The sequence below is a fragment of the Saccostrea cucullata genome, unplaced genomic scaffold, assembly GCF_032062105.1.
Source record: "Saccostrea cucullata isolate Sc308-1 unplaced genomic scaffold, CSIRO_AGI_Scuc_v1 ctg3649, whole genome shotgun sequence".
NCBI classification, from domain to species: Eukaryota; Metazoa; Mollusca; class Bivalvia; order Ostreida; family Ostreidae; genus Saccostrea; species Saccostrea cuccullata.
In genome coordinates, this window is record NW_026932072.1 from 16397 (window position 1) to 26376 (window position 9980).

General features: G+C 33.1%; 1 protein-coding gene across 1 annotated transcript; it reads right to left on the minus strand.

Moving 5' to 3' along the window:
- Window positions 1–300: 300 nt before the first annotated feature.
- Window positions 301–9681, minus strand: LOC134234422 (uncharacterized). The gene is made up of 5 exons (XM_062716482.1): window positions 9676–9681; window positions 8012–8210; window positions 3296–3406; window positions 1781–1880; window positions 301–426 (listed from the first exon to the last, which is right to left on the minus strand). The coding sequence occupies exons 1-5, from the start codon at window positions 9679–9681 to the stop codon at window positions 348–350; spliced, it is 495 nt and encodes a 164-aa protein (XP_062572466.1). The 3' UTR covers window positions 301–347.
- Between the last annotated feature and the right edge of the window lie 299 nt (window positions 9682–9980).

The following is a 9980-nucleotide window of genomic DNA, read 5'->3' on the forward strand; positions in this document are numbered from 1 at the left end:
AACAATGAACTAGACAAATGGTAAGAAGTCACGTCCATGCAAAGATTTTTGGAATGTTAAGATAATAAAATATGATACATTTCTTCTCAGCACTTTGATAAGTTTATGAAGTTAATGAACACTAAAGCTTATATATTCAAATCATATGGCACTAAAATGGTTGAGCTTTAAACTGTGTTAAAAAAGGGTCATAAACCCTCTGCTCACTCATATAAAATGGACAATACAACTTTTTTTTCTAACATTATTACTATAAGAATATATTTTACTGCATTACAAAGCATTAAGGCCAGTTAGGGTGGGTTGATGTGCGTGCAGTGGACCCAGGTATCCTCTCAGAATGCTGGTCACACATGAAAAAAAATCTCCTTAGCCATCCTATCCAGCAGCAGGAGAAGAGGCAGCAGCATCAGAACACTGCTATACCTACATAAATATAACAGATGAGAAAAATCGCTCAGAAACACATTAAAGAAAATAAAAAATATCATACCTCAATTTATGATAATAAATCTCAAATCTATAAAATGTGTAGTGTGCCTTAATATCTAGCTTTGCCCCCATATTGAAAATTCTGAATACATAGTTTTTGCCATGTCTCTCTGACTGTCTGTTTGTCTAATAAAACTTAACTCTGCCCAAAAAGATTTGAGTGGGTTTTGCTATAGCTTTCCAATTTCATAGATGAAGTCCTTATGACAAGAGCTTTCTTTGCGTACAACTATATTTGATTACCTGACCTTGATCTTGGAGTTTGACCCACACTTACAAAAAAATTCTGAACTTTAACCTTGTTCTAGAACAGTTGGTTCTATATTAGGGTTTTCATACTTCACACATGTAGTCACTGTGACAAGACCTTTCAATGGGTATAAAAATATTTGACCTTTTGACCTTGATTTTAGAGATTGATGTACTTTGTAAAAAATCTTTCATCTTGGCCGTAATTTTTGAACTGTTGAACCAGGGCTTTCATATTTCATACATGTATGAATGGTATATTCCTTGAACCCTTTTGACCTTGACCTTGGAATCTGACTTGCATTTGAGAATCTTCCTCCCAAGACATAAGCTGCCATATGGGGGCATCAGTGTTTCACCAACACGTATTGTATATTATATTACTACTGTCTATTAAGGATATATTCATTTGTATAAGCTAAATTTAAAATTTGAATATTAAAATATGTTAAAAAGAAATCTGTGTAAGTTTTGATACATGAATAAAATGAACCAACTGGCAAAGCAGACTTGAGATATGTCTGGAAATACCCTCTTATAACTTAATTGAGTCATTTCTTACAAAAGGGATGCATTTATGATCATACTTGCTGTCTAATATAGCAGATGCCTATTCAGTCTAAAATATCTTTCTTCTTGAAAAAGACTACCTATTCATCTCCATGTTAATTAATATCTTGCAGCAATGCATACATTTGTAACAAAGATATCTGAACTCAACCCTAAGTGTATAGTTATGTTGATCAGCTTAGATTTAGAAAAGTATTCACTATCTATCAGATTAAGAGGCCTTCTCAGGATTTATAGTACCCAGTATTTTAAAATAGCTGTGCTATCTTTCCCTTATCCTCAAAATGTCAGAGGTCTTGATCATGAGTCAACACACTTTGTAAAGAAGGTTTTCAAAAAGTAGCAGCTACGGTAACATACCATTCATTATAAAGTTTGTAGTTCATGTGCAAGATATGCAGCCACTATGATCTTGAATTAATGCAAGCCAGTACTTTAAACAGAAAATAATTAATAATAGTTTTGTTACACTGGAGAGATTCCTGAAGATCCATTTTCTGGTGTAGGCCATGTCTTTGTCACATTTTCAGTTGTAGAATTTCGAGGCCTCACTTTTAAACACTCCGGATCTATAAAAACATAACAATTGAAATTTTTAGACCTGTTTGACGGTAAAAGTCTGTCAGATTAGATTTTTGCCCTATACAGGAAACTCTCAATACCTCGAAGTCCACGGGACCAAGGGAAAACTTCAAGAGTTCACTTAGTTTTCAAGAGTGGGGAATTTTCTGGGTTTGTTTGGCAGGTTTTATAATTAGTCTTACAGGATGTACTGATTTTCATGCAGTGCTAACCTTTCACACATGGTTTTTATAAAACAGCGATATGATTTCATATTTTAGATGAATATTTTTTAAAATGAGTAAAGCTAAAAATGTACATCGTCATTTTATGTTTACTTTTTTATTCTTTATTAAATACAGACAACATACAAAGCTTTATTATATGAAAACAATATTTTATAGCGTCGCATGGTATATAGCAATTTGGCTTTTCCAAACACGTTCACTGAACAAAGTTCTGTAAGTATTTGTCAAAAAAAAGTCGTCACATTGACACTGAGGCTGTTTCTGAATTTCCATATTTATTTTCGTTAAACTTTGACACTGACTCGAAATAAAAAATTTACTAAGTGATTTGTCTTGTAATCTGCAAATTACAATTTCTCAGTCACTGTGTTTCTAAATTATTGTAATACACTACAGTCGATGATAATGATTATAATAGCATATAGGCATCATAAAATTAATTATAAATTAATTATCACCTTGCAGTATCCCGGGTCTTCTACCTGGGGTCATTAAATGTCCAGATAAGGTTGCTAATTATGTAACTTTGTATACACATAGCCACTTCGAGGTATCGAGGGTAAATTTCAATAGAATATGCATAGTGGGACTGCAATTTTGACTTCGAGGGATTAAGGGTTTCGAGAGATCAAGAGTAAATTTGCTTAGTTATAAAGGGGAAAAAATCAGGACCGGAGACTCACTTCGACCAACGACGAACTTCGAGAGATTGAGGTTCGAGCCATCAAGAGTTACCTGTATATTCCTCACCTAAAACTTTGATCATATATATTGTGGCCCATCCTGCCCCCAGGAATTATTATTTGAGCAGACTTGAATCTATGCTATTTAATTCTCATACATGTACCCCATGAATTAACATTTCCATGAATGATGACTTCGTCATTTTTTCTTTCTAAGAACATTGACCCCACAGAATTAAAATGATTCCATAGTAATACAGTCAAGGAACTTGTTTACATTATTTCAATTTCTTAAAAGCGTACTGTACATTTAAAACTAACATACAGCATGACATTTCTAAGAATTGAAGAATTCTGACTGACAGTGGTCTCTGGCACCATTCTATATGTTCCAGATAAGCTACAATAATATCTAAAAGTTTTTCAATTACAAATGACCATGGACAAAAATAGAAAGCAAATGAACATTGCTCAGAAAAAATAAATGCTTACATTTTTTATATTCGGCAAGTCCATGATGTGGGCAATTTGGACATTTATATTTGTCGGTGAAGCTTACACCAAAACCGCTTCCTGTCGTCACCCATATTGCACATTCATTGGCTAAAACAATTAAAACAAGTGTTTTACAATTTATGCAATTCATCAAAAGGCCCATAGGCCACATCACTGACCTGTGCACTTTGGCTAGGAAAAATCTGAAATCATTGCAGTATTTAGGTTTCCGTAAAGTGGTACAGGGAGGGTGATGATTTGAATTAATTTAAACTTCCTGGGGATTCTTCCATATAACTTTTTTATCAGTGTTTTTGTAAGATTATTAAAGCTTTTTTGTACATGCTTGATCTTCTATTAAGGTCTTGCTCATTAGCCCTACTCCCACTGTCATAATTTTAACAAACATAAATCTATACTACCTGAAGATGCAGCTTCTGACATACTGTATAAGTAGAATTTTTAGCGAGGATTTAATTTTGGCATTATTAGCGAGGGTGCTGACATTTAAAATTGCATGAATATCGCTAAAATTTAATTGCGTATTATTTGTAATAGCTTCTTTAGTTAGCATTTTAAAATGCTTAAATTACTTCTCGCTAAAAATAAAATACCAGATTTTAGGTAGAAATTGCTAAATTTGCGTCTCGCTAAAATTTCCACTTATACGGTATAAAGACTAATTATGACTTTGCTGTTCTTGGGTAGAATTTTTTAATTTAATTTTCCTTACTACATATATTCCTGTGTATAACTTCAGTAGTCCATTGTGGTCAACTCTACCATATCTGAGGATCATGATTTAAACAAAATTGTTTCTACACTACCTGAGGATGCTTCCATTCAAACAAGATGCCCATGTGCTACAACCTGAGTAACATTTACCCTGCTGTTCTTCACAAGATTTCTTCCTTGAAATACTTATTGTGGTCCCACACTACCACAGAGCAAAGTATTTGAATAATTTAGAATCTAAACTATCCCCAGAACACTTCCATATAAGTTTCAGATTTTCTGGCTCAGTGGTTCTTGCGTCAAAATGTACAGACTGTATTTCAATGATATGTACGAACATTTGCAGTGTTTTCTGTTATTTACCATTATTTGAGCAACACACATCTAGCTATCGATCACTGTAATAACACAGGTTTCTCATGTCACAAACACTCGACACAATTTTTCAATGACCTCATGAATGGATCAAAATGTGCCATTAATAAAGAATTTTGAAAAATAAAACATTTCAAAACATTAAAGATTATATAGTATACCAACAAGTATCAGGTAATGAAAAATTACAAGAGGCCCATGGGCCACATCGCTCACCTGAGCACTGTGGCTAGGAAAAAGTAGCAATTGGTTTGTTATTGAAGATTTTAAATCCAATAAAGTGCCCCGCCACAGCATGATACACCCGTCAAAAAAATACAATTTTCTTGAACAGTTTAGGTGCAAGAAAATCACATCAACCTTGATTCTAAGATTTCGATGATTTTTCCATTCCTTAAAATATTTATCCATCCCCTGTGATGTATGCATCAATTATAATAAATATTACATCACTGATAGATTTCTGTGCTGGTTGTGTTAGACCTTGTCAAATGCCCATAATCAAATTAGTCTTAACAACTTAATCTACACCAAATTAATTTTGAAAAGAAAAAGCTGGCCATCAAATGACATAAAAATATGTTATAAACTGACCAGCAGTTCTTCTGTCTAATCCCCAAAGGGTACAGATAAGACTGCTTTAATCAGAGTGACTTAGACACTGCTAGCCTTCCTACATTGAACTCATTAATTAATCTTTAACTGGATGCTTGTCTACTCATTACTACCAAGAGATGAATGGGTCTGCACTATCTACTATAATTTTTTTTTTTTAAACATATAAAATACTCAATGATTTTTTTTTTGGTTGAGATTTAATGTCCGACAGGTTTTAATATGTAATTCATATGGACATGCTGATTTCACCCCACCCCATAAAATAAGTTTTTAAATTAATAATATTACATAATACATTGTATCAGATTAGTCTATTATGCAGTATCAAATTTGTTTTAATTACTTTTCATCAAATTCATCTTAAAACTTAAGCTAGTCAGCAAGAGCTATTTTTAATCAAACAGGCTTACCCATTTGCCCAATACTCAAGGGATATAGATAACACCAATGCTCTGTCAGTTAGCTCCTCGCACTCAAAACCCATTAATTTCTCTCTAATTTGACATGCAATTTTCTGTTATCAAAATTCTTCTTGACCAGTGCTTGATAATTACACTCATGGGAGAGGTAGGATTTCTCTAACATACATTATATTTGTTAAAGATGGCTATCAAGTATATGCTTAAAAAAAATATAAGTATTTTCTTGATTTAACACTTTTTTAATAAGGACAGTGCAATACTCTTACATTATTTGGGATGTTTAAATGAATAGTAAATAAAAAGAAACATTTTTTTTTTTTTTAAATTCACTTAAATTAAAGGTCACAGTGACCTTGAAATAGGTCACACATTCTACCTAAGATGCATAAACTGGCCAAGTTTGATGATTGTAGGTCTTATGGTTTTCTAGTTATGGGCCGGAAAGAATTTTTCCATATTTGGCTATAACTTCTTAATTAAAGGTCACAGCGACCTACTTTTTGTGTGCGACACACCTTCTACCCAAGATGCATCAGATGACAAAGTTTGATAATCCTAGGCCTAGTAGTATTAAAGTTATGAGCCGGAAACGAAAAAGCTAACAGACAGACGGACGGACACGAAGCCTATAACATAATACGTCCCGTCTTAAGACGGGCGTATAAAAATAGTCCAATGACCAATCATGGCTTTGCTATTCTTGAGAAGAAGATAATTTAAAGAATTTTCCTATACATTTCTATGTAAAACTTTGGTCGGCCATTGTGGCCCCGCCCTACCCCCGGGGGTCATGATTTGAACAAACTTGAATCTACACTACCTGAGCAGGGGCGGATCCAGCAATTTTTGAAAGGGGGGGTTCCAGGGTTGTGTCCCTCTAACCCCCCCCCCCCTTTACACACTCTCAGGCAAAGATTCACACACACATGTATGGAAAAATATAAGATTGTGGAAAATAATATCTTTGTTCTATGTCCTTTTTTCTTTAAAAAGGTACTTCCAGTCCGTATTAAAAAATTAACACATTCAAAAAAACTACTGAAGCCTTAAAATTGAATGGATTTGCAGCATTTCCGAAGAGTAGAATGAATTTTCTTAATGAATTTGAAAATCCTTTTTAAGTTGGGTATAAAAAAATGAATTAAAGTTTAGTTCCTTCATAAGATTTAATTTAATAAAACGGCACCTTCTTGTATATAGCAAACACAGACAAATTAAGATCGCGGGAATCTAATATCAAATTTAATCTCGCAGGTTACATATATATAAGATATATGAAAATAAGTAGAATATTTTCTACCATTCAATCATAAAAAGTAATAGTGAAGGTGAATGGAAAAACTAAATGTGTGAGAATCTATCTTTTCAATACATATTTAAGTTAGACGTACAAATACTTATTCTCGGGAAACGTTTTATCCCCCCTTCTTTCTCTCTCTTTCTCCACTTGGCAAGAAATAAAGGGGGGGTTCCAACCCCCGGAACCCCCCCTCTGGATCCGCCAATGCCTGAGGATGCTTCCATATAAATATGATCAGTTATGGCTTTGCTATTCTTGAGAAGAAGATTTTTAAAGAATTTTACTGTATATTTCTATGTAAAACTGTGGACTGCCATTGTGGCCCCGCCCTACCCCCAGGGGTCATGATTTGGACAAATTTGAATCTATACTAGCTGAGGATGCTTCCATATAAATATGATAAATCATGGCTTTGCTATTCTTGAGAAGAAGATTTTTAAAGAATTTTCCTATATATTTCTATGTAAAACTGTGGTCGGCCATTGTGGCCCCGCCCTACCCCCGGGGTCATGATTTGAACAAATTTGAATCTACACTACCTGAGGATGCTTTCCTATAAATATGACCATTCATGCCTTTGCTATTCTTGAGAAGAAGATTTTTAAAGAATTTTCCTACATATTTCTATGTAAAACTGTGGTCGGCCATTTTGGCCCCGCCCTAGTTGAACAAACTTGAATCTACACTACCCGAGGATGCTTCCATATAAATTTGATCAATTATGGCTTTGCTATTCTTGAGAAGATTTTTAAAGAATTTTCCTATAATTTTCTATGTAAAACTTTGGTCGGACATTTTGGCCCCGCCCTACCCCCGGGGGGTCATGATTTGAACAAACTTGAATCTACACTACCTAAGGATGTTTCCATATAAGTTTTATCTTTCCTGGCACAGTGGTTCTTGAGAAGAAGATTTTTAAAGCATACCACCAAATTTTCATTAATTCCCAATTATCTCCCCTTGAATGAGGGCGTGGCCCTTCATTTGAACAAACTTGAATCCCCTTCACCCAAGGAAGCTTTGTGGCAAGTTTTGTTGAAATTGGCCCAGCGGTTCTTGAGAAGAAGTCGAAAATGTGAAAAGTTTACAGACAGACGACTGACAAAATGTGATCAGAAAAGCTCACTTGAGCTTTCAGCTCAGCTAGGTGAGCTAAAAAGCTTGTTCATCTTAAGACAATTTGTATATTTATTATTTTCTGCACTGCATGTACATTTGTAGCTGATCAAAATTTTCCTCTAGAATGCCAATATCTTATTTTACCTGGAATGCATAAGTTCTTTGCACATCCCACAGCCAAAACTTGTTTGTGTTCCAGAGGCAGGCAAACTGGAAGAAAGCCCTCAATGCAGTGAAGATTACTTGACTCTGTTTCTGTAAAACAGTCCACACTGTTATCCTGGATGGTTATGTTCTTGTATGTTGGGATGGTTCCCCCTCCAGAACATGACGATTGCTTTTCCTACAAAAGGGAGTAATGCAGAAAATAGATACATGTATTAGATTAACCATTATTTATGCAATTTAATTATAATAATCATGATAATCGGAAATTAAGGTGGAATGCATTTAATTTGGATGTTAATATTTTTTTCATTTTCTTTGAAAAAATACAAAAAAATTCATATAAAATAATTAAGAGCTAATATCGGCCTTTCAATGCTGAAACCATTGTTTAAAAAGGATGACTCAAAGATCTATAAAATAAAAAGTTGGTTTGGCATATCCTTAACAATACAAAGAAACTAAAAACAATAAAGACAGAAATACATGTAAAATATGAATAGTAACTCATCATTCCTAATTAATTAAATCATTCTTATGAGTTTATGAATAAGAAATACTTGTATGTTTCATTTTTTAATACCTTGAATGACAACTAAAATATAAAGTCATGTGTGTGTACTATGTGTGTATAAGTGATATAATCATAGCTACTAACAGTAAATTACATGAAACATTAACACAAAACAAGGTGAGTTTGTAAAACACTGATGCTCACACCTAGTACATGTAGGTTTTTACAAAAGTACATCAAACACCAAGATTAAAAGATAACTGGGTTAATTTTTATCTTCAAGGAAGGTCTTGTCCCAAGGAACTATAGTAAAATATGAATGAAAACCTTAGCACCAACCCCACAAAGATCATGGCTGAGGAAATTTTTAAAAAGCTATACTGTAGGAGTACTTTTTTCTGCATGGTATTAATTTACGCTACATGTACGTGGTCACAAATTTTCCACATAAATTTGTCCAAGCGTACTTATATAAATGCAAGGCATATATAGTGACAATCTGAGAAGTCCGTATAATTTTCAACCCACAGATTAAACAGAAACTGAGATTCCCCTAAATTATTACACTGTGGAAAAAAGTACGTCTACAGTATTTCTATGCTGTAATAAATCAAAATCCTATTAAAAATTAAAAAAAAATTATATAGATATTATCAATAATATACATGATAGATGTGTAACAGCATATTGATCAATTATGAAAAATTAAGCAGAAGAAAAAAATATTTTTTACCAAATTGGAAAGATTAATTGGCAGCTAGGTTTGAATAGAATATCATACCTACATATTATATGAATAAAATGAATATGAATAAATCCTTTTTGTTAATTACAAAATAAATAGGAAAATTTTAGTCCCAATTAAATCTTGTTGACAAAATAAACTTGCGATGATTATTTTCATGGGTGAGACAGCAATACTTCAAACATAGATCATAGATGTTGATCGTGTCCAGAAATATATATGCAAAGTTACCATATATATTAGATAAAATTTGTATTTAATAAGTTCTGGATTAGATTTGAAAAGGTTAAGTGACTGTGTGCTCTTCTAAAATGCTAATTGTTTGTCTGACTGTGTGTGTGTGTTTACTTTTCGGACTTTTAAATACCAAAGAGATTTGCTTACAACCATGTTTCTGTTATCTATCCTGTGATTTGTTTACAAAGCTGTACTGCTTGTAAACATGTGCACAAGCATTTAATTCATTATCTTAATTAATTTTTATGTTCCAATCAAAATTATTTTAAAACATTTGATGAAATTTCATTTTTCATGAATTCAGAAATATTTCATCATTATACAATTGGAGCGAGCAACTTTTAGAAGTACATGCATGTACATAAAAATTTGTTAAATGTTTTTGATAAATTCATATCCTATAGTAGTGTGTTATATATGCTAAGCTTGAATAAGGACTATGATTTTTATTA

Coding starts and splice junctions, on each gene's coding strand:
- LOC134234422 (XM_062716482.1), bottom strand. Junction 3,407..8,011: donor AAAGAACTTATGCATTCCAG/GTAAAATAAGAT, acceptor TAATTGTTTTAG/CCAATGAATGTGCAATATGG. Junction 427..1,780: donor TCTTCAGGAATCTCTCCAGT/GTAACAAAACTA, acceptor ATATTTATGTAG/GTATAGCAGTGTTCTGATGC.